The 23,667-nt window shown below is 45.5% G+C and overlaps 1 protein-coding gene across 1 annotated transcript in view; it reads left to right on the top strand.

Moving 5' to 3' along the window:
* The window catches only part of EGFR (epidermal growth factor receptor), a 67,701-nt gene extending 45,533 nt beyond the window's left edge, over positions 1 to 22,168 (top strand). Inside the window, exons 20-27 of the mRNA XM_032758025.2 lie at positions 3,788 to 3,943; positions 4,831 to 4,906; positions 10,791 to 10,937; positions 12,362 to 12,459; positions 13,240 to 13,407; positions 13,790 to 13,837; positions 14,568 to 14,676; positions 15,746 to 22,168. Coding sequence (XP_032613916.1) covers positions 3,788 to 3,943; positions 4,831 to 4,906; positions 10,791 to 10,937; positions 12,362 to 12,459; positions 13,240 to 13,407; positions 13,790 to 13,837; positions 14,568 to 14,676; positions 15,746 to 16,107 — 1,164 coding nt within the window. The 3' untranslated portion in view covers positions 16,108 to 22,168. The remainder of the gene's footprint in view (positions 1 to 3,787; positions 3,944 to 4,830; positions 4,907 to 10,790; positions 10,938 to 12,361; positions 12,460 to 13,239; positions 13,408 to 13,789; positions 13,838 to 14,567; positions 14,677 to 15,745) is intronic.
* Positions 22,169 to 23,667: the final 1,499 nt, after the last annotated feature.

The raw sequence follows: 23,667 nt of genomic DNA, 5'->3' as shown, positions 1-23,667 counted from the left end.
TTAGCTGTGGCCAGGAGTGTCTGGCCTTGCCTGCCTCAGGACCAGCCCAAAGTGGAGATGAGGGGTGAGCCCCAGCCCCCAGGGGAAGGGTGATGGTGGTCTTTGTCTCAGCATGGTTCTGGTAGAGGTGGGTTAATTTGAAGATGATGAACCTTAAGGCTCTTTCTGATCTTGCTTTAAATAAATACTTCTGAACAACAGCAACAACAAAATAGTGTTGATAGGAAAGCCCTCCACTCCACCAGAACCACACGACCTTCTGGTCCTCCCCTCCTCCACTTCCTTCCTCACTAAGTCACTGCTCCATGAGCTCTTCCACAGGAGATTTACAAAATAGAACACAAACAATCCAGTTCCCGCCTCTCACTCTGAACTCCTCCCAAGACTTGTGGGGTGCGGCAGCCCGTGGGAACACCCAGCCCTTCAAGGTCAAACACAGCCCCTGCCCCCTCGCTCTGGGGTACCCTGCCAGAAAAAGCCCCAACAGCCATTTGGGGCAGAGCCTTCTTTTTTGTAAGTGGAAGTTCCAGGCTGGCTTTTCAAATCCCCTTTTAACCTCAGTGCTGTATTTCAAAATTCATTCCAGCTTTCCTGTAGTAATTAACAAAAATAAATACTTTAATTTCAATTAAAGTGAGGGTCTTGGAGAAGAAGCAGGAACTGAGTTTCCTGAGAGGCCCCGCTGAGGCTTTGCTGATATTGCTTCCTGCGGCCTCTGCTCAGACCCTGGGAGCTCACAGGCCGTATCGCGGCTCTTATCTTTGGGGACCGGTTAAAGCATAACTGCGGCAGGCACAGAGTTGTCCTTTCAAATGTGCTGGCAGTGGGACGGAGACCCATGTGTCAAGTCTCCTCTAAGTTCACATGGGATTTTCTCCTTGTCCCAAAACTGTCTCTGATTTAAAACCCTCCAGCTGATTACCTGAATTCCAGAATATGTCCTGTGCTCTCTGCCTTTTCCCAGACCTTTGCTGAAGACTGGTGTTCTAAGAAAACAGACACTGTGTGGAAATGGCTCAGGTCCTTTAAAGCCCTGGCCTGAGGAGTGGGGAAGGGCTGGGCCAGAGGTCAGCGGGATTTGTTAGATTGACGGAGTGTCACAGACTTCCCGAGAGGCACGGGACCAAGGTGTGTGCTCACGCTGTCTCATGCTGTTACACATAATATGTGTGTGTGTTTATACACACACACACACACACACACACACACACATATATATATATATAAAACGCCAAGCAGCCTCCGGCTTAGCAGGCGTGTTTCTCAGCAGGGGAATTAAAGCCATCATCCCGGTAGTGGTACTGGGGGCTCAGGGGATTTGGTCTGTGCAGCCACATGCTTCAGCCTCTGGACCCCAGGTAATCTAACGAGGTAGTCGTGTGGGGACTGGGATGGAAAAGGCATCTGCACGGACGTGTGTGAAATGGCTGGCACATTGCCAGTGCTCAGCACCATCAGCTGCTATCACCGATCATTCAGTCATTCATTCGATCATTCAATCATTCATTCATTCATTCATTCATTCAGTTGTTCCTTCTTCAACAGGCCATTTTAAAAATGTGCCCAGTATACCAAAGTCTCCGCTAAGCATTTAAAGAGGCAGAATGGAAGTTAGCAATTGTGGTGAAACAAAGCTGGGAATGTGCTCTGAAGGCCTCCTTGTGGGCTTAATGAACATGTAGAAACCACACATTTTAGAAAGGGAGAAAGGGAGAGGTTCCCGGTCCCCTGCATAGGGACTTGTGTGTGGCTCTTTACTGTAGGCCTGTGCCACTCCTGCTCAACAGCTATCGCAGAGGACACCTTCAACAAATGTGAAGAACGAACAAAAGAGATACAGGGTAGAAAGAAAGGAGAAAGCAAGGGTGAAGGTGAGAAATCAAGGGACAGAGAAGAGAGAAGAGGAGACAGCCTGGGAGTTCACACAGCCAAGAAGGTAGACACTCAGTCGAACCGGCAAGAGGCTGAGCCTAACTCTCCCTTTCGAATGGGCAGGAGTTCATGATATTTAATAAACAGAGGCCTTGCTCTGTAAGAGACAGGGTACCAGGCAGAGAGCAAGTCAGCATCCCAGGAGTCAGATGGGGCAGACAGCGGGGGCAGGGAGCTTGCCTCTGAAGGAGACCCAGGCTGCCAGAGTAGCAGGGAGTCTGGGCCAGTCCTCTTTTGAGAAGCGCTTCATCGGCTTCTCTCCCTCCCTCTCCTCTCCCTTTCCACCCACCATCCTGACATAATACTTCCTAATTTGGAAGCGTTATTCCGTTTAAGAACCTGCTCATTTCCCCTTAAGTAGGCAGGGAAGCACTAATGTCCAGCAGCATCGGAAACCCATAGGAGCGCTCTCGGCAGTGCAGGGTGAGGGGACAGTCCGTGTAGTTATGAGATGTGGATGTCAGGCAAGCGTCTCTTTTCCAAAAGAGAAAAACATTAAAGGCCTCACAAATGGTGCCCAAAGACTAATTCTGCATAGCATCTTTGTGAGACCCTACGTTCTTATGATGACTGGTTTTGCCTGAGAAAGAAAAAATTTTAATTTTGCTCTGACATGCCAATTCAACGAATCATTTTCACATAACAGTCATGCAAAAAAAAGAAAACAATTTGCCAGAAAACTTGGGAATCCATCCACATCTACAGCTCTTGCCTGCAGTCACACTACAGTGGGATCCCTCCATACAGGAGCGACAGAGTGGAGCAGGCTGGGGATGCCTGTTTGTTTCTATTTGCTGCACCGCAGCAAGCATTTCTGTGGTGCCCACTCTGTACTAGAAAGTACATGAACATCAGCCATAAAGGGAACTAGAAAGGTGGCCCACCCTCTTGGTGGAGAGAGAAGACAGTGTGGTAGAAACAATATAAGAGGTCTGCAGAGCTTGACCCCTCCCAGCCTCTCCCACCTGCCAGCCTGGCCCTTGCAGAGAGATGCAGGCTGCCATGCTCATGCCAAAGCCCGGGGCAGTTGGGCTCAGCAAGGTAGGCATCCGTCGAGCAAGGAGGCGCAGGGGTCAGCAGTGACCCCAGCAGCCAGCAGGGAGAAAGGTACATGTGACAAGGACACCAGAGGCTGTGTGTCAGATCAGCCAGGGTCAGGGTAGCATTTCTAGGAATTCACTCTGTTGGGCACTGTGCTGGCTGCTTCTCACATATTCTTTCTTTCTTACTCTCAGAGCAGAGATTTCAAGTGCAGCGAGATTGTGGAGGCAGCCAGGGAGGTGGGGGTAGTGGTGTCTTCTAAAAGCATATTCAGTATCCACGTGGTTTCAGTAATAACAATAATAATAAACCAGTGAAAAGTAAAACAGGACAAAAATCTTCATAGGCAGTGAACCATGTTGGAGAGTCCAATAAAGCACAATGAGAGTGTGGCTTAAAAACCCTGACAGACATTTTTTTGCACAAGCTCGGTGAAGAGGGCATGGTCCCCGCCACCCCCCACCCCCGCTTTGCAGATAAACCACATGCAGGAGGGTCAGCCTGGCAATCCAGTAAGTTCAAGCCCAGGTCTCAGCTGGGCAGCAGAGCCCCTGCTCTTCTTTGTCCTCATATACGAGCACCTTTGGACTTAAAACTTGAGGAACTGGATGGAGAAAAGTTAAAGGTCAGCAGCGGGTTACATCTTCTTTCATGCGCCTTTCCATTCCTTGGATCAGTAGTCCCTAATGTTCACCAGCCGTAAGTCCTCGACATGGAGAGGCTCAGAGCCTGGCATGAACATGACCCTGAATTCAGATGCAGAGCTTCTTCCCATGATGGTCTGCCCCTCACAGCAGAGTCTTCTCTGTTTCAGGGCATGAACTACTTAGAGGACCGGCGCTTGGTGCACCGCGACCTGGCAGCCAGGAACGTACTGGTGAAAACACCGCAGCATGTCAAGATCACAGATTTTGGGCTGGCCAAACTGCTGGGTGCAGAAGAGAAAGAATACCATGCAGAAGGAGGCAAAGTAAGGAGGTGGCTTTAGGTCAGCCAGCATTTTCCTGACACCAGGGACCAGGCTGCCTACCCGTATTGTTTAACTCATGCAGGGGAGGACGCTTTCCAGACATTCTGGGTGAGCTCATAGCAGCTGCTGCTGGCAGCTGGGTCCAGCCTGGGTCTCCTGGTAGTGTGAGCCAGAGCTGCTTTGGGAACGGGACTTGCTGGGACAGTGAATGAGGATGCTATCCCCAGGTGATCATTAGCAAAGGTTAGGTTTCAGCCTCTCCCTGCAGGATATATAAGCCCCCTTTAATAGCGCAATTGGGAAAGGTCACAGCTGCCTTGGTGGCCCACTGCTGTGGAGGACACCTAAGGAACAGGAAGGGCCCCCATGCGGGCCCAAGCTCCCAGGGCTGTCTGTGGCTCGTGGCTGGGATAGGCAGCGATGGAGTCCTTCTCTCCCTTCTCTGGCTCAGGTTTCCCTTAGGGACCCTCACAGCACTAAGGGATGCACGTCCCCTGTCAGGCCCTCGAATGCCCTCCCACAGCCATGCCTCTCTTAGGTTTCACTCTGGCCTGCTTGGCTCCTAGCAGTCACCAACCCCGTGATGCTGGGCCCTGAAAACACACACAGACCTGGATGAGTGAGGCCACTGGGCACAACCAGGGCTCCCAGCTCACCAGAGTAGCCTAGGACCCAGAGGGTGCTCAGAAACCTACCAGAGCAGCCCTGAACTCTGTCAGACTGAAATCCCCTGTTGCCGGGAGGAGGCGCCAGGCCTGGGGGATGGGTCGTGGGGTGATCTGGCTCCTCTGTGTGTGTCACTTGTAATTAGGTCCAGAGTGAGTTAACTTTTTCCAACAGAGGGAAACTAATAGTTGTCTCACTGCCTTATCTCTCGCCATCCCAAGGTGCCTATCAAGTGGATGGCATTGGAATCAATTTTACACCGAATTTATACCCACCAGAGTGATGTCTGGAGCTATGGTGAGTCATAATCCTGATGCTAATGAATTTGTACTGAGGCCAAGCTGGCTTTTATTGTTAATTAATTTACATTATATCCTCTGACGTGCAAGTATTTTCTTTCGAGATAATGACTAATGATAATGTAATCGTTGCTGTCCATCTATTGTACTGAGAAAACACGACAGAGGAAATCGAGTCCAGCTGCCGTCCAAAAGTCACTGGAGATTGCGATGAGCTGGTCTGGCAGGGTGGGGGGTATGGGAGGGAAAGAGCTTAGGAAACAGCTCTCCCTGCAAAGTCCAACCAAACTTTAATGTTAACCAAACCATTGACGTTGCCATGAATTTGAAGTGAACCAGAGGGAGGTGACAGAAGAAGCTTGGTGGGGCATAGTTCCAGTAGAGAAATGAGGCTTAAGATGAACTACCCTGGCCCTTATGTGTCAGAGAGAACGGCTTCACAGACACACACGGAGGATGTCTGCAGGGATAAAAGAAGAAAGGGAGATGACCCTTGCTTCTTGCTCTCGGGAGGACCATCTGGTCTGGCCCTGGGGGATTCTCTGTTTCCTCTTCTGAATCCCAGTGTTGCCCAGCACAGGCCTGTACCCATTCTCACGAGGGCCCCTCTCCTCACCCGGCCCTAGGTCCCTGCCCTGTCCTGAGCCTACAAGGGCCTCCCATGTTGAGAAAGTGTTGCTGACACATTGTCTCTGACCGCTGTGCCAGGCATGTTCCGCTGCGTTACCGCACTTGGTCCTTGAATTTCACCCAGCAACTTACTGAAAGGCTGGAACCCATGAACCTACCCCTTTACTGGGGAAAATCAGTTACCCCAGCCATCTACAGCAACAGGAGCAAGGGAGGAGTCGCCTCACCTCTCTAGAAATGTGTGTTTGAGGAGAACACTATTGAAAGGAATTTCCAAGAACAATCTAGTCAGTACCACAAAAGCAAAATTATTCAGGATATCGTCCTTTGTTACTTAGTATTTTTTTCTTTTTCCTATAGCATTATTAACTTTCTGATTTTCCAAATACATACATATTTTTAAATTTCCTGAGTCTTTATCTCTTCTGTTAAAATGTAAGATGTATGACACAAAGGCAGAGATTTGTGTCCATGAATAAGTGAAGTTTGGTGTGCACCTGTGAGCTGAGCTGCCTCAATTAATGGAACAGATAAGGAAATAAAGGTCTGCTGATGCATCGTTATTTTCAGCCATTTTCAGAATGTATCTCCTCTCCACGAGGGAACCCCGGGGTCCTGCCCCAAGCCATTTATTTTGTCCCCATGCAGCCGGTGCCTCCCGCCCCAGGCACAGCCCTGTCTCCTGCTGGTCTCCCCTCTTCCCACTTGCTCTCCCTCATCTATGTTCCAGACAGCAGCCACATATATTTTTTAACTTTTTTTTTTTTTGAGACAGAGTCTTGCCCTGTCGCCCAGGCTGGAGTGCAGTGGTGCAGTCTCGGCTCACTGCAACCTCTGCCTCCCGGGTTCAAACGATTCTCCTGCCTCAGCCTCCTGAGTAGCTGGGATTACAGGCATGCGCCACCACGCCCAGCTAGTTTTTTGTGTCTTTAGTAGAGACAGGGTTTCACTGTGTTGGCCAGGCTGGTCTCGAACTCCTGACCTCATGATCTGCCCGCCTCAGCCTCCCAAAGTGCATATTTTTTAACTTTATCAGACTTTTCATTCTCTGCTCAACATCTTTCTTTGGTCCTCCAGGTATGTTCAGATAAAACCAGAGCACCTGGCCATGACTGATGGGTTGCTGGGCCATCTGGCCCTGGCAACTCTCCCGTCCGCCAGGTCCCCCTCCCCTCACGCTCCAGGCACAGCCAGTGTGTGCCAGCGCAATGCCCACACTCCATGCACAAGTGGAAGCCCTCTCGAATTCAGGGGCTTAGTGCCTTGATGTGGTCACACCCATTCTCAGGAAGTAGGTTCCCACTGAAAACATTGTGTGTTTTCAACATCATTGAGGCTGCCACGGCAGATTATAATCACTGGCCTGGGCAGCCCACTGGAACTACCAGACCATGAGCCTGAATTTTCAGTTTAAAAACCATATCCTGTTTTCTCTACTCTCTGGTCTCTAGTCAAGGCAAATTATTCAATTTAATAAATTAGGGGCCTAGTGTGTTGTACCAAGGAGCTAAAAAGAGAGAACTCGCAACACCTTCCAGTCCATTCTCCACCTAACACTGGCTACACTAGCTCTCCTCTCTCTCGCTGTTTGTTCCAAAATCTAATAACCTGTCTTCCCACTAGAATTCATCATACACGTTTAAAAACCTAGTTAAATAGTAGTTAAACTGACTGCATAGATCTGGAAATGAGACAGTCTTTCTTTTACAAATCCATATAGACTATGGTGTTGGGAGCAGGGGATGACACAAGAATCTATTTTCTTGCCCCCAAACCATTGCTTTCCTTCCATTGTTAAGCTTGCATTCTGTGTATTAATTCAGGTGGTTCCATTTGGGAATGGCCTCTGTTATCCAGAGATGGGAGGGCCATCAGAACTCGGGGTTGTCTGAAAAAACACTGGTTCTAAAATTATCACTGCTTTCACTTGTTTTTAACCATCATAGTTGTTTGATTTTGAAGGAAAAATATGAGGGTTTTTATTCTATGCTTGTTATATCTTTATTGTGGTTTTGTATTTTTTAGATTTTAGTACCTGACATTTTTTTAACTTTTATTTTAGGTTCAGGGTACATGTGCAGGTTTGTTACATAGGTAAATCTGTTCATAGGGGTTTGTTATATAGATTATTTCATCACCCAGGGATTAAGCCTAGTACCCTTTAGTTATTTTTCCTGATCCTCTCCCTCCTCCCATCCTCCACCTTCCTATAGACCCCAGTGTGTGTTGTTCCCCTCTACGTGTCCATGTGTTCTCATGATTTAGCTCCCACTTATAAGTGAGAACACACGGTATTTGGTTTTCTGTTCCTGCATTAGTTTGCTAAGGATGATGGCCTCTAGCTCCATCCACGTTCTTGCAAAGTCCATGATCTCATTCTCTTTTGTGGCTGCCTAGTGTTCCATGGTATATATGTACCACATTTTCTTTATCCAGTCTGTCATTGATGGGCATTTAGGTTGATTCCATGTCTTTGCTATTGTGAGTAGTGCTGCAGTGAAAATATGCATGCATATGTCTTTATGGTAGAATGATTTATATTCCTTTGAGTAATGGGATTGCTGGGTCAAATGGTAGTTCTGTTTTTAGCTATTTGAGAAATTGTCACTCTCTTTTCCACAATAATTGAACTAATTTACATTCCCACCAACAGTGTAAAAGCATTCCTTTTTCTCCACAACCTCACCAGCATCTGTTGGGTTTTTTTTTTTTTGGTTTTTTTTACTTTTCAATAATAGCCATCTGACTGGTATGAGATGGTATCTCAGTGTGGTTTTGATTTTTATTTCTTTAATGATCAGTGATGTTACGCTCTTTTTCATATACTTGTTGGCTGCATGTATGTCTTCTTCTGAAAAGTGTCTGTTCATGTCCTTTGCCCACTTTTTAATGGGATTGTTTGATTTTTTCTTGTGAATTTGCTTAAGTTCCTTATAGATGCTGGTTATTAGACCCTTCTCAAATTTGTAGCTTGCAAAAATGTTCTCCGATTCTGTGGGTTGTCTATTCACTCTGATGATAGTTTCTTTTGCTGTGCAGAAGATCTTCAGTTTAGTTAGATCCCATTTGTCAATTTTTGCTTTTGTTGCAATTGCTTGATGTGTCTTCATCATGAAATCTTAGCCCATTCCTATATCCAGAATGGTATTACCTAGGTTGTCTTCCAGGGTTTTTATAGTTTGGGATTTTACATTTAAGTCTTTAATCCATGTTGGGTTTATTTTTGTGTATGGTGTAAGGAAGGAGTCCAGTTTCAATCTTCTTCATGGCTAGCTAGTCATCATTTATTGAGTAGGGAGTCCTTTCCTCATTGCTTTTTTTTTTTTTTTGTCAACTTTGTCAATGATCACATGGTTGTAGGTGTGCAGCCTTATTTCTGGGCTCTCTATTCAGCTTCATTGGTCTGTATGTCTGTTTCTGTACTAGTACCATGCTGTTTTGGTTACTGTATCCCTGTAGTTTAAAGTCAGGTAGCATCATGTCTCCAGCTTTGTTCTTTTTGCTTAGGATTGCCTTGGCAATTCAGGCTCTTTTTTGGTTCCATGTGAATTTTTAAGTTGTATTTTCTAGTTCTGTGAAGAATCTCACTGGCAGTGTGATAGGAGTAACATTGAATCTATAAAATACTTTGGACAGTATAGTCATTTTAATGATATTGATTCTTTCTATCCATGAGCATGGAATGTTTTTCCATTTGTATGTGTCATCTCTGATTTCTTTAAGCAGTGTTTTGTGGTTCTCATTGTAGAGATCTTTCACCTTCCTGGTTTACTGTATTTCTAGTTATTTTATTCTTTTTGCGGCAATTGTGAATTGAATTGCATTCCTGATTGGGCTCTCAGCTTGACTGTTGTTGGCATATTGGAATGCTAATTATTTTTGTACATTGATTTTGTACAATCGAGTCTTCACTGAAGTTGTTTATCAGCTTAAGGGGTTTTTGGGCCAAGACTATGGGGTTTTCTAGATATAGGATCATGTCATCTGCAAACAGAGATAGCTGTTTTCCTCTCTTCCTGTTTGGATGTCCATTATTTATTTCTCTCACCTGATTTATCTGGCCAGGACTTCCAATACTATGTTAAATAGGAGTGTTGAGAAAGGGAATCCTTGTCTTGTGTCAATTTTCAAGGGGAATGTTTTCAGCTTTTGCCCATTCAATATGATGTTGGCTGTGGGTTTGTCATAGATGGCTATTATGTTGAGGTTTGTTCCTTAAATACCTAGTTTATTGAGAGTTTTAAACATGTTGAATTTTATTGAGAGCCTTTTCTGCATCTATTGAGATGATCAGGTGGCTTTTGTCCTTAGTTCTGTTTATGTGGTGAATCACATTTATTGATTTGCATATGTTGAACCAATCTTGCATCCCAGGGATGAAGCTGACTTGATTGTGGTGGCTTAAGCTTTTTGATGTGCTCCTGGATTTGATTTGCCAGTATTTTGTTGAGGATTTTTATGTCTATGTTCATCAGAGATATTGGCCTGAAGTTTTCTTTTTTTGTTGTATCTCTGCCAAGTTTTGGTATCAGGATGACGTTGGCCTCATAGAATGAGTTAAGGAAGAGTCCCTCCTCCTCAATTTTTTTGGAATAGTTTCAGTAGGAATGGTACCAGCTTTTTTTGTGCATCTTGTAGAATTTGGCTGTGAATCCATCCAGTCGTGGGCTTTGTTTTGGTTGGTAGGCTGTTTATTACTGATTCAATTTTGGAGCTCATTATTGGTCTGTTCAGGGTTTCAGTTTCTTCCGGAGGTTTTTATTTTTATCAAATGGAACTTAAGCTTTTTCATTTCCAATTTTTTTATGATGTAAAAATGTGCAGTTTATAGCCCTGTTCAGAATCTGCATCTTCCTCATTCTGCAGATACAGGTCCCTCAGAGCAGGTGACTGAGTGTGTATCCTGTCTGGAGCATAATACTTATGCTAGTAGAGTTACTGTTGTCTTTATTGTTAATTACCAAAGTTTACCACTTATCAGTCACTTACTACTTGCTGGGCATCACGCTAAGCATTTCAGTTGTATTATCTTGTTGGGTCCTTACAGCCATCCTGTGAAACAGATACTGTTATTATCTCACTTTATAGAGAGGTAAACTGAGGCTTCCAGCACTGAAGCAAATTGCCCAAGACTACAGAAATGTAGGTTTCTAAACATCAAGAAACAGTAACCAGCAATGATGAGTAAAGCAAGGGACTGTGATCGTTCATTCATGATCCCATTGCCTTCTTTTCTTGTGCTATCCTCTCAGGGGTGACCGTTTGGGAGTTGATGACCTTTGGATCCAAGCCATATGATGGAATCCCTGCCAGCGAGATCTCCTCCATCCTGGAAAAAGGAGAACGCCTCCCCCAGCCACCCATATGCACCATCGATGTCTACATGATCATGGTCAAGTGTGAGTGACCGGTGGGGCTGTCCACACTGCCTAGCTGAGCCTTGGTGGCTGCTCTTAGCCAAACACCTGAGGCCTTTGCATCCCTGGAGAAATGTCATCACATTACATAAGGCAGGCACATAAATCCAGAAACATCTGTAAATACCCCTTCAAGCATTCTTCTAAAGACACTTTTTGACTCATTTGGCAGTGTGACCTGACATTTGCCCATGTTTGCAAGCAAATAAATAAAACTAAAGGCTTCTGCAAGTCATTACACCAAAATATTCTATTCACTGAGTTACTCAATGAAATACCGAGTTGCCCTATATTTTGAAGCCTGTTACCAGGGAGACTGAATGTTTTTAAATGCATGACAGTGCGTAACAACATAAGGCTAATAGAGTCAACATTTCTGCTTTGACTTAAACCTTTTAAACCAGTGGATTTATGTGAAGTCTCTGCAGTGTGGAATTTAAACATTTTAATCTAAATAAGAGTGTGTAACTTGATTGATGCTATTATTCTACCAGATTCATGAGTGCAGTGGGCTCTGGAGGTAGCATTACATGCATGGGATGAGCATTTGCAAAGTAAAGTTGTACAGGGAATATGACAGAGCCAAGTTAATGTAAATATTAATGCCTTTCTGAACTCTAGACCACAGAGTTAATCTTTTTTAACTTCCTTGGTTTGGGCTAAGGAAGCTGTGATCCAGAGAAGCCACGTGATTTGTCTAAGGTCACATAGCAGTCTGGCCTAAAATAGCTTGACATCTTGTGGATGGAAAATAAATGTGATCCCTCAAGAGGCATGAGGATTTCCAGGCGTAGCCATACCTCCAAATTGTTTCATCTGGATTTAGATTGTTGGGTAGTCACATGAAGCAGCACAGTTAACAGTGTGTCCTCCTGTGGAAGTTGCCAGCACAGCCAGCCCTCTCACTTGCATGCATTCCCACTGGGTCTGCGCTGTACTGGAGACGCCGGGGGCAGAAGCCCAGTCCCAACCCCAAATTCTTTAAAGCCTATTTTTCTACGTTGCATCTGGTTTCCTACCTGAAGGAATGCTAAGGGTGGATGTTGAGTGAGGACCTTGGTGCAGGGCACACTGTAGTCAGGATAGTTCACAGAGAGCAATTGCACAGACCCACACTGCTCCATCCCCTCAGGCGACAACACAGGAGGCTGACCCCAGGAAGAGTGGGCATAGAAAAACTAGAGGGCATTATTGTTATTCTGATTCAAATGTACGATGCTGGCATGGTCTTTAAACAGTAACCAGTACTAGTTGGCCAAGACAGAAAAGTCTACCACAAAGACTTCGTTCTTTCATCACTTATTTGACTGGAAGTGTCGCATCACCAATGCCTTCTTTAAGCAATGCCATCTTTATCATTTCTTTCGGTGTTCTAATTGCACTGTTTTTTCTCATTCCTTCCCCAGGCTGGATGATAGACGCAGATAGTCGCCCAAAGTTCCGTGAGTTGATCATCGAATTCTCCAAAATGGCCCGAGACCCCCAGCGCTACCTTGTCATTCAGGTACAAATCGCAGTCTGTCCTTCCATTGGGAAGAGTCCCTCTAATGAGCGTCTCACGTCACTATGTTCTGTCACATGCAAACCTGGCCTCCCTGTGTCCCAGATTGCATTATTAAGCCCTCCAACGCATTACAGCAAGCCTCAGTAAGGCGCAGGCCACATCGTGAACTAAGCAGCGTCCGTGAGTGGGGCCCACCCTACTCCATCTCCCCCTCCCCGTCTGGACTCTCCTCCCGCGCTCATCCTCACTGTCCAGCTAGCCAAAGCCTCAGCTGGGTCTAACAGAGAAGCATGGTCTATCGGGCTTTGGTGTCAGGCAGACGTGGCTTCACACCCCTGACTCTCCACTTCTTCCCGTCACCCAGGAAGCTGATCCACCTATCTCCTTCCATAACACAGGAATACCAAAACCAAGCTCACATGATTGTCTCAAAGATTGAATAAAGTATGTTGCAAAATACACTCCCTAGCACCTCACAGCAAGGTGCACACTCGATGAATGCTGCAGCTTCTTCCCTTTCTGTTTCCTCAGAAGCTATTTGCATCTCATGTAGGGGCTTTCAAGCATCAAAGCATGGTTCATGTTTTATTTTAAGGCACCAACATCATGCCATGAGGGGAGGCAGCTATAATTTAGAGAACCACGGGGGATTTCATTTTCATTATAACAAAATTGGCAAACACACAGGCACCTGCTAGCAATAGACCCCTGCTCCTATAGCCAAGAAGTGGAATAGCATCTCTATGGGCCATTCTAATAGCCTCAAAATCTCTGCACCAGGGGGATGAAAGAATGCATTTGCCAAGCCCTACAGACTCCAACTTCTACCGTGCCCTGATGGATGAAGAAGACATGGACGATGTGGTGGATGCCGATGAGTACCTCATCCCACAGCAGGGCTTCTTCAGCAGCCCCTCCACGTCACGGACTCCCCTCCTGAGCTCTCTGGTATGAAATCTCTGTCTCTCTCTCTCTCTCAAGCTGTGTCTACTCATTTGAACAAATTGAATTTTAGGGAAAATAACAACCATCTAGTGAAACTCACATGGAGATGAAGTCAATTTTAACCAAATGGTAAAATCAAAATCAAAATAAATTGTGTGTGTTAATTATTTTGTTGCATTGCAACAACTTGATTGTAAGCCTTTTAGGTCCACTATGGAATGGAATTAAATCAAAACTAAACCTAGTTGCTCTAAAACTAATGATTAAGACAAAAATTAAACACCTTCACGATATACCCTCCATGAGGCGCACCACCTGCATTCAGGAAAAGTGGACGAGATGTGGTACAAGCAGTCCATGGGCAACTGCTCTGTTTCTTTTTCAGAGTGCAACCAGCAACAATTCCACTGTGGCTTGCATTGATAGAAATGGGGTATGTATGAACACCTTATAAGCCAGAATTTACAGCTCTCCACTATGGCTCTATTTTACATGGAAAATGCCTTAACCTAAATAATCTTAACCCAGATAATCTTGAGTTTTCTTCCTGTGTGGGTTTTTCCCTGCATAGCTGTCACGCCTCACAGTGCCATTCAAAGCGTGACTCCTGGACCAGTAGTAGCATCGCCTGGCAGTTTGTTAGAAACTCCATTTTTCAGGCCACCGCCCCAGTTTGACCAAATCAGGACCTCTAGGGGTGGCACCCAGTAGTCTGTGTTTGAGCCACTTTCCAGGTGATGCTGATGTCTGTTGAAGTGTGAGGCCGTGGTCTAGACCGCACTGTGCCATGCAGAAACCACTGGCCACATGTGGCTACTTCAACTTAAATGTTAATAAGTTAAAATGAAATAAAATATAAAATTCAGTTTCTCACACATGTGAAGTGTCCAGTAGCCACATAGTGGTGACCCTACTGAAGAGCACAACTCATAGCACACCTCCCTCACTGCAGAAAGTTCTGCTGTACAGCACCCAGCACAGCCCTGCTGCCCACCCTGCAGCCTGCGGCCCAGTAGCACCGGCACCCGGTAGGGTGCAGACTCTCAGGCCTGCCTGACCTACTAATCAGAACCTGCATCTCAAGGAGATCTCGGGTGATTTTTGCAAACACTGAAGTTGGGGCAGCTCTGACTGGAGTAACCTTCCCTCATTTCCTCTTGCAGCTGCAAAGCTGTCCCATCAAGGAAGACAGCTTCTTGCAGCGATACAGCTCAGACCCCACAGGTGCCTTGACTGAGGACAGCATAGACGACACCTTCCTCCCAGTGCCTGGTGAGTGGCTTGTCTAGAAACAGTCCTGCTCCTCAGCCTCCTCGACCCACTCAGCAGCAGCCAGTCTCCACCACCCAGTGTCCAAGCCAGGTGCTCCCTCCAGCATCTCCAGAGGGGGAAACAGTGGCAGATTTGCAGACACAGTGAAGGGCGTAAGGAGCAGATAAACACATGACCAAGCCTGCACGAGCTCTTTGTTGTGTCTGGGTTGTTTGCTGTACACACACACCAACACACCCACAACATACACCACATACACATATGTATGCACACATACACACCCACACCACACACACACCACACATACATACACACATAGACACATACACACCACACACCATATGTACACACGTACACACACACCACACACACCACATATACACACACCACACACACACACCACACACACACCCCCACACACACAAACATATACACCTCACACACACACATATACACACACATACACACCACACATATACACACCACACACACACCACAGACACACACCACACATCACACATACACACACATACACACACCACACACACACACATATGTATGCACACATACACACCCACACACACAAACATACCACACATACCACACACCATACAAACACATGTATACACACACCACATATACACACACATACACACACACCACACACCCACATGCACACACCACACACACATACATACACCACACACACATACACCACACACACAGCACACCTACACACACATATACATACACCAGACACACATACCACATGCACACCACAGATACATGTACACATGCATACACATACACACACACATACACACACTCCCCTCAAGGCAGTTTATCCTGAGAACTTTAAATTTACAAAAGACACACATGTCCATTACTTTCAGAAGTACAGGAAAGAACCCACTTTCTTTTGCAGCAACAGCAAGAGGGCCCTCCCAAGGCTCCTGCTCCCCGTCATAAGTCTCCTTGTTGAGGACATTCACAGGGTTCAGAACCCGGGGATCCTGCATGGGATGGTGCTTTACTGATTACTTCACCTCTGATTTCTTTCCGCTTTCAGAATACATAAACCAGTCGGTTCCCAAAAGGCCCGCTGGCTCTGTGCAGAATCCTGTCTATCATAATCAGCCTCTGAACCCCACACCCAGCAGAGATCCACACTACCAGGACCCCCACAGCACTGCAGTGGGCAACCCCGAGTATCTCAACACTGTCCAGCCCACCTGTGTCAGCAGCACATTCGACAGCCCTGCCCACTGGGCCCAGAAAGGCAGCCACCAAATTAGCCTGGACAACCCTGACTACCAGCAGGACTTCTTTCCCAAGGAAGCCAAGCCAAATGGCGTCTTTAAGGGCTCCACAGCTGAAAATGCAGAATACCTAAGGGTCGCGCCACAAAGCAGTGAATTTATTGGAGCATGACCACGGAGGATAGTATGAGCCCTAAAAATCCAGACTCTTTCGATACCCAGGACCATGCCACAGCAGGTCCTCCATCCCAACAGCCATGCCCGCATTAGCTCTTAGACCCACAGACTGGTTTCACAACGTTTACACCGACCAGCCAGGAAGTGCTTCCACCTCGGGCGCATTTTGGGAAGTTGCAGGTGCATTCCTTTGTCTTCAAACTGTGAAGCATTTACAGAAACGCATCCAGCAAGAATATTGTCCCTTTGAGCAGAAATTTATCCTTCAAAGAGGTATATTTGAAAAAAAAAAAAAGTGTATGTCAGGATTTTTATTGATTGGGGATCTCAGAGTTTTTCATTGTCGCTATTGATTTTTACTTCAATGGGCTCTTCCAACAAGGAAGAAGCTTGCTGGTAGCACTTGCTACCCTGAGTTCATCCAGGCCCAACTGTGAGCAAGGAGCACAAGCCACAAGTCTTCCAGAGGACACTTGATTCCAGTGGTTCTGCTTCAAGGCTTCCACTGCAAAACACTAAAGATCCAAGAAGGCCTTCATGGCCCCAGCAGGCCGGATCGGTACTGTATCGAGTCATGGCAGGTACAATAGGATAAGCCACTCTGTCCCTTCCTGAGCAAAGAAGAAACGGAAGGGATAGAACTCTTCCTTAGACTTACTTTTGTAAAAATGTCCCCACGGTACTTACTCCCCACTGGTTGACCAGTGGTTTCCAGTCGTGAGCGTTAGACTGACTTGTTTGTCTTCCATTCCATTGTTTTGAAACTCAGTATGCTGCCCTTGTCTTGCTGTCATGAAATCAGCAAGAGAGGATGACACATCAAATAATAACTTGGATTCCAGCCCACATTGGATTCATCAGCATTCAGACCAATAGCCCACAGCTGAGAATGTGGAATACCTAAGGATAGCACCGCTTTTGTTCTCACAAAAACATATCTCCTAATTTGAGGCTCAGACGAAACGCATCAGGTCCTTTGGGGCATAGATCAGGAGACTACAAAAATGAAGCTGCTCTGAAATCTCCTTTAGCCATCACCCCAACCCCCCAAAATTAGTTTGGGTTACTCATGGAAGATCGTTTTCTCCTCTGGTCACAACAGGGCATTTTACAGGTACGAATGACAGTAGCATTATAAGTAGTGTGGAATTCAGGTAGTAAATATGAAACTAGGGTTTGAAATTGATAATGGTTTCACAACATTTGCAGATGTTTTAGAAGAAAAAATTCCTTCCTAAAATAATTTCTCTACAATTGGAAGATTCAGCTAGTTAGGATCCCACCTTTTTTCCTAATCTGTGTGTGCCCTGTAATCTGACTGATTAACAGCAGTCCTTTGTAAACAGTGTTTTAAACTCTCCTAGTCAATATCCACCCCATCCAATTTATCAAGGAAGAAATGGTTCAGAAAAATTTTCAGCCTACAGTTATGTTCAGTCACACACACATAGAAAATGTTCCTTTTGCTTTTAAAGTAATTTTTGACTCCCAGATCAGTCAGAGCCCCTACAGCTTTGTTAAGAAAGCATTTGATTTTTGTCTCAATGAAAATAAAATTATATTCATTTCCACTCTATTATGCTCTCAAATACCCCTAAGCATCCATACTAGCCTGTTATGGGTACGAAAGATACAAAGATAAATAAAACATAGTCCCTGATTCTAAGAAATTCACAATTTAGCAAAGGAAATGGACTCATCGATTCTAACCTTAAAACAACGTGACAAATGCCAGACAGGACCCATCAGCCAGGCACTATGAGGGCACAGAGCAGGGAGGTTGGGTCCTGCCTGAGGAGACCTGGAAGGGAGGCCTCACAGGATGACCAGGTCTCAGCCAACAGGGAGGTGGAAAGTGCAGGTGCAGCAGGGGCAGTCTGACCAAGGGAACAGCTGCCAGAGGCCTCCACTGCTGAAGTCCGCATAAGTCACCCTAACAACCTGCTCCCTCTAAGCCAGGGGATGAGCTTGGAGCATCCCACAAGTTCCCTAAAAGTTGCAGCCCCCAGGGGGATTTTGAGCTATCATCTCTGCACATGCTTAGTGAGAAGACTACACAACATTTCTAAGAATCTGAGATTTTATATCGCCAGTAAACCACTTCCATTATTCATTCACCTCAGGACATACAGAAATATTTCAGTCAGAACTGGGAAACAGAAGGACCCACATTCTGCTGTCACTTATGTGTCAAGAAGCAGATGATTGATGAGGCAGGTCAGTTGTAAGCGAGTCACATTGTAGCATTAAATTCGAATATTTTTGTAGTTTGAAACAGTAACCTAATAAAAGAGCAAAAGCTATTCTAGCTTTCTTCTCCTTCATATTTTAATTTTCCACCATAAATTTTAGTTGCTAAATTCTATTAATTTTAAGACTGTGCTTCCCAAAATAGTTCTCACTTCATCTGTCCAGGGAGGCACAGTTCTGTCTGGTAGAAGCCACAAAGCCCTTAGCCTCTCCACAGATCTGGCGACCGTGGTGGGCAGGTCAGGAGAGGAGCTGCCCAAAGTCCCATGATTTTCACCTAACAGCCCTGATCCGTCAGTTCTCAAAGCTCGGACTCCATCCCTGAAGGTCTTCCTGATTGATAGCCTGGCCTTCATACCCCACAGAAAGCCTGTCTGTTGGCTGTTTCTTCCTCAGTCCGTTCCCGGAAGACCTTACCCCACGACCCCAGCTTCAGATGTGGTCTTTGCAAACAGAGGTCAAAGGAAAGCAAGGCGCTGAGAGCTCACATTCACAGGTGCCGCCAGCCCTCGTGCGTCTTCTTGCATCATCTCTAAGGAGCTCCTCTAATTACACCATGCGCGTCTCCCCATGAGGGATCAGAGAAGGGATGAGTCTTCTAAACTCTATATTCGCTGTGAGTCCAGGTTGTAAGGGGGAGCACTGTGGACGCATCCTATTGCACTCCAGCTGATGACACCAAAGCTTAGGTGTTTGCTGAAATTCTTGATGTTGTGACTTACCACCCCCGCCTCACAACTGCAGACATAAGGGGACTATGGATTGCTTAGCAGGAAAGGCACTGGTTCTCAAGGGCGGCTGCTCTTGGGAATCTCCTGGTCCCAACCAGAAAGATTGTGGCTTGATTTTCTCGGGTGCAGCCCAGCCGTAGGGCCTCTTCAGAGCACCCCCTGGTTATTGCAACATTCATCAAAGTTTCCAGAACCTCTGGCCTAAAGGAAGGGCCTGGTGGGGTCTGCTTGGCACTCACTGGGGGGCCACCCACCCAGTGCCACTCTCACTAGGCCTCTGATTGCACTTGTGTAGGATGAAGCTGGTGGGTGATGGGAACTCGGCACCTCCCCTCAGGCAGAAGAGAATCATCTGTGGAGCTTCAAAAGAAGGGGCCTGGAGTCTCTGCAGACCAACTCAACCCAAATCTCAGGGGCTCTTTCATGATTCTAATGGGCTTGAAATAAGGGTTGAAAACCTTATTTCTAGGGTCTTCAGTTGTACAAGACTGTGGGTCTGTACCAGGGCCCCCAGTCAGAGTAGAATAAAAGGCTGGGTGGGGTAGAGATTCCCATGTGCAGTGGAGAGAACAATTTGCAGTCACTGATAAGCCTGAGACTTGGCTGCTAGTGGCCATTTCAAAAGCCTCCAATTCATCGTCACCAGCAGTTCAGCTGGAAAGGGGCAAATACCCCCATCTGAGCCTTGAAAAAGCCCTGGGACCCTCTGCTTTCTCTAAGTAAGTTATAGAAACCAGTCTCTTCCCTGCTTTGTGAATGAGCTGCTATTCCACATAGGCAACACCTGTTGAAATTGCCCTCAACGTCTATTCTGCATTTCTTTCTTGTGATAAGCACACACTTTTATTGCAACATAATGATCTGCTCACATTTCCTTGCCTGGGGGCTGTAAAACCTTACAGAACAGAAATCCTTGCCTCTCTCACCAGCCACACCTGCCATACCAGGGGTACGACTTTGTACTATTGAAGACACAGACAGGATTTTTAAATGTAAATCTATTTTTGTAATTTTGTTGTGGGATATCATCCTCTTTATGTAGCACTGAACTTTGTACAATATATTTTTAGAAACTCATTTTTCTACTAAAAGAAACACAGTTTACTTTAGAGAGACTGCAATAGAATCAAAATTTGAAACTGAAATCTTTGTTTAAAAGGGTTAAGTTGAGGCAAGAGGAAAGCCCTTTCTCTCTCTTATAGAAAGGCACAACCTCATTGGGGAGCTAAGCTAGGTCATTGTCATGGTGAAGAAGAGAAGCATCGTTTTTATATTTAGGAAATTTTAAAAGATGATGGAAAGCACATTTAGCTTGGTCTGAGGCAGGTTCTGTTGAGTCTGTTGGGGCAGTGTTAATGGAAAGGGCTCACTGTCTGTTGTTACTACTAGAAAAATCCAGCTGCATGCCATACTCTCATCATCTGCCAGTGTAACCCTGTACATGTAAGAAAAGCAATAACATAGCACTTTGTTGGTTTATATATATAATGTGACTTCAATGCAAATTTTATTTTTATATTTACAATTGATACTCATTTATCAGTATAAACTAGACATATCTGGAGAGCCCTAATAATGTTCAGCACACTTTGGTTAGTTCACCAACAGTCTTACCGAGCCTGGGCCCAGCCACCCTAGAGAAGTTATTCAGCCCTGGCTGCAGTGACATCACCTGAGGAGCTTTTAAAAAGCTTGAAGCCCAGCTACACCTCAGACCAATTAAACGCAAATCTCTGGGGCTGAAACCCAAACCCAAGCGTTCATAGTTTTTAAAGCTCCTGAGGTCATTCCAATGTGCAGCCAAAGTTGAGAACTACCAGCCTAGGAATTAGCCACAAGGACATGGACTTGAAGGCAAATTCTGCAGGTGTATGTGATTCTCAGGCCTAGAGAACTAAGACACAAAGACCTCCACATCTGTCGCTGAGAGTCAAGAACCTGAACAGAGTTTCCATGAAGGTTCTCCAAGCACTAGAAAGGAGAGTGTCTAAACAATGGTTGAAAAGCAAAGGAAATATTAAACAGACACCTCTTTTCCATTTCCTAAGCTTGCTCTCTTTATTAAGGGTGGACTAGTAATAAAATATAATATTCTTGCTGTTTATGCAGCTGACATTGTTGCCCTCCCTAAAGCAACCAAGTAGCCTTTATTTCCCACAGTGAAAGAAAACATTGGCCTATCAGTTACATTACAAAAGGCAGATTTCAAGAGGATTGAGTAAGTGGTTGGATGGCTTTCATAAAAACAAGAATTCAAGAAGAGGATTCATGCTTTAAGAAACATTTGTTATACATTCCTCACAAATTATACCTGGGATAAAAACTGTAGCAGGCAGTGTGTTTTCCTTCCATGTCTCTCTGCACTACCCGCAGTGTGTCCTCTGAGGCTGCAAGTCTGTCCTATCTGAATTCCCAGCAGAAGCACTAAGAAGCTCCACCCTATCACCCAGCAGATAAAACTATGGGGAAAACTTAAACCCATGCATACATTTCTGGATGCATTTACTTATCTTTAAAAAAAAAAAGGAATCCTATGACCTGATTTGGCCACAAAAATAATCTTGCTGTACAATACAATCTCTTGGAAATTAAGAGATCCTATGGATTTGATGACTGGTATTAGAGGTGACAGTGTAACCAATTAACAACAGACAGCAATAACTTTGTTTTAGAAACATTCAAACAATAGCTTTATAGCTTCAACATATGGTACGTTTTAACCGTGAAAGTTTTGCAATGATGAAAGCAGTATTTCTACAAATGAAAAGCAGAATTCTCTTTTATATGGTTTATACTGTTGATCAGAAATGTTGATTGTGCATTGAGTATTAAAAAATTAGATGTATATTATTCATTGTTCTTTACTCATGAGTACCTTATAATAATAATAATGTATTCTTTGTTAACAATGCCATGTTGGTACTAGTTATTAATCATATCTAACCAACTGTAGGTGTTCTTTCCTGATAACTTTTTTAAAAATCAATAAATTATTTTTAGAGCAGTTTTAGGTTCACAGCAAAACTGAGCAGAAAGTACAGAGAGCCCTCCTGTCCCTACCAGCCTCTCCCACCATCACCATCACCATCACACCCCAGGAACCAGAGAATTTTTTAATGGAAAAAAATCCAAGCTAGCTCAGAGATTTCCTCCTGTGTCTGGGCCAGCCCCTCGGGCTCTCAGATGCATTCAAGCTCTTCACATGCCAGAGCCTTCCAGTGCCCTTGAGACCCCTCATTCCAAAGATCCCTTCATAGTTTTTCTCCTTCACAGAGTCAAGAGGGAATTCCCTGATGGAACATATTTTTCTATGGCAAGCCCAGGTTTTGTTTCTTCAGAGCACCAAAATAAGTAGAAGTTTGCCCTGATTCTGCTAAAAATCAGAGGAATTAAGTGGGTCCCAGCATGGGCAAGGGGCCTCCCACTCAGCTGCCCCCACTCACCGCCAGCCTCCCTTACATGTGTCTGGTCCCACCCTCCACCCAGAACTTTCATGGCAGGGGCTTTCACTGCCATGTTTAATGTAATGAAGCCACTACCTGCACATCGGGAATAGCCACGGTGTGGCAGGGGAGGGTTCTAGGGAGAACAAGCTCAGACTGCAGTCAGGCTTCCTTAACACAGGAGCATGTTCTGAGAAATGCATCATTAGGAGATGTCATCACTGTGCAAGCATCACACAGCGTACTTCACACATCTAGATGGCACAGCCCAGCACACGCCTAAGTGATACGGTGTAGTCTGTTGTTCCTAGGCTAATGATCTGTACAGCCTGGGACTGTACTGAATACTGCAGGCAACTGCAGTACAATGGTAAGGATCTATGTATATAAACATAGCTAAATATTAAAAAGACAAATTGAAAACATTGTATTATAATCTTATGGGACCATGTGAACATCGTTATGTGGCACATTATAAAAACCTAGGTTCTGTGTCTAAATGCTCAAACAGATAAATGAGTACAGAAAGTTTTCTCAGTTCTAGCTGTAAAAGTAGAGTTAGGGGATTTGAACTCAACACCTGAGAAAAAGCAAACCTGTTGATGAAGCAGATGATGCCACCAAAGAGGAGAGAACAGCTTCCCGAAACCCAGCATCAAGGGCCGAGCAGCCAGGAGGCTGGGTGGGGATGCACAGGGTGAGGAGGGCAGGCAGGGTGCCTCCTGCGGGCATCGGAGAGTGGACCAGCACCAGACGCAGCTCCTCTGGCCTGATGGGATGGCCCTGGGGCTCCTGGTGGCTCTGACTTTCATAAAGCCTCTCCATCCAGCACCTTTCCCTCCACCAGCCGGTGGCTGCACAGTGCCCTGCCTTGTTTCTTTCACACAGAAGTGAGGGCAGGAAGCAGGCTGTGCCAGCTCACGCCACCCCTAATGCTCGCAGTGCTGACTCTAATTATTTCCAGGAAGATCGCAGCTTTGCTTTTGTGCTGTTCCTGGTGAATGCCATCCGTTGCCTACGCACAAACATGGGGCTGAGAGTAAACCACATTTCCATGTGGAAGCAGGACTTCAGGATAGCCAGGTCCATGAACAATGAGAAAATCCGGAGCTTCCCAGCATTCTGCTCAAG

This window comes from Hylobates moloch, unplaced genomic scaffold (assembly GCF_009828535.3).
Source record: "Hylobates moloch isolate HMO894 unplaced genomic scaffold, HMol_V3 SCAFFOLD_1, whole genome shotgun sequence".
NCBI lineage: Eukaryota > Metazoa > Chordata > Mammalia > Primates > Hylobatidae > Hylobates > Hylobates moloch.
This window is presented reverse-complemented; position numbering and strand designations above follow the sequence as displayed.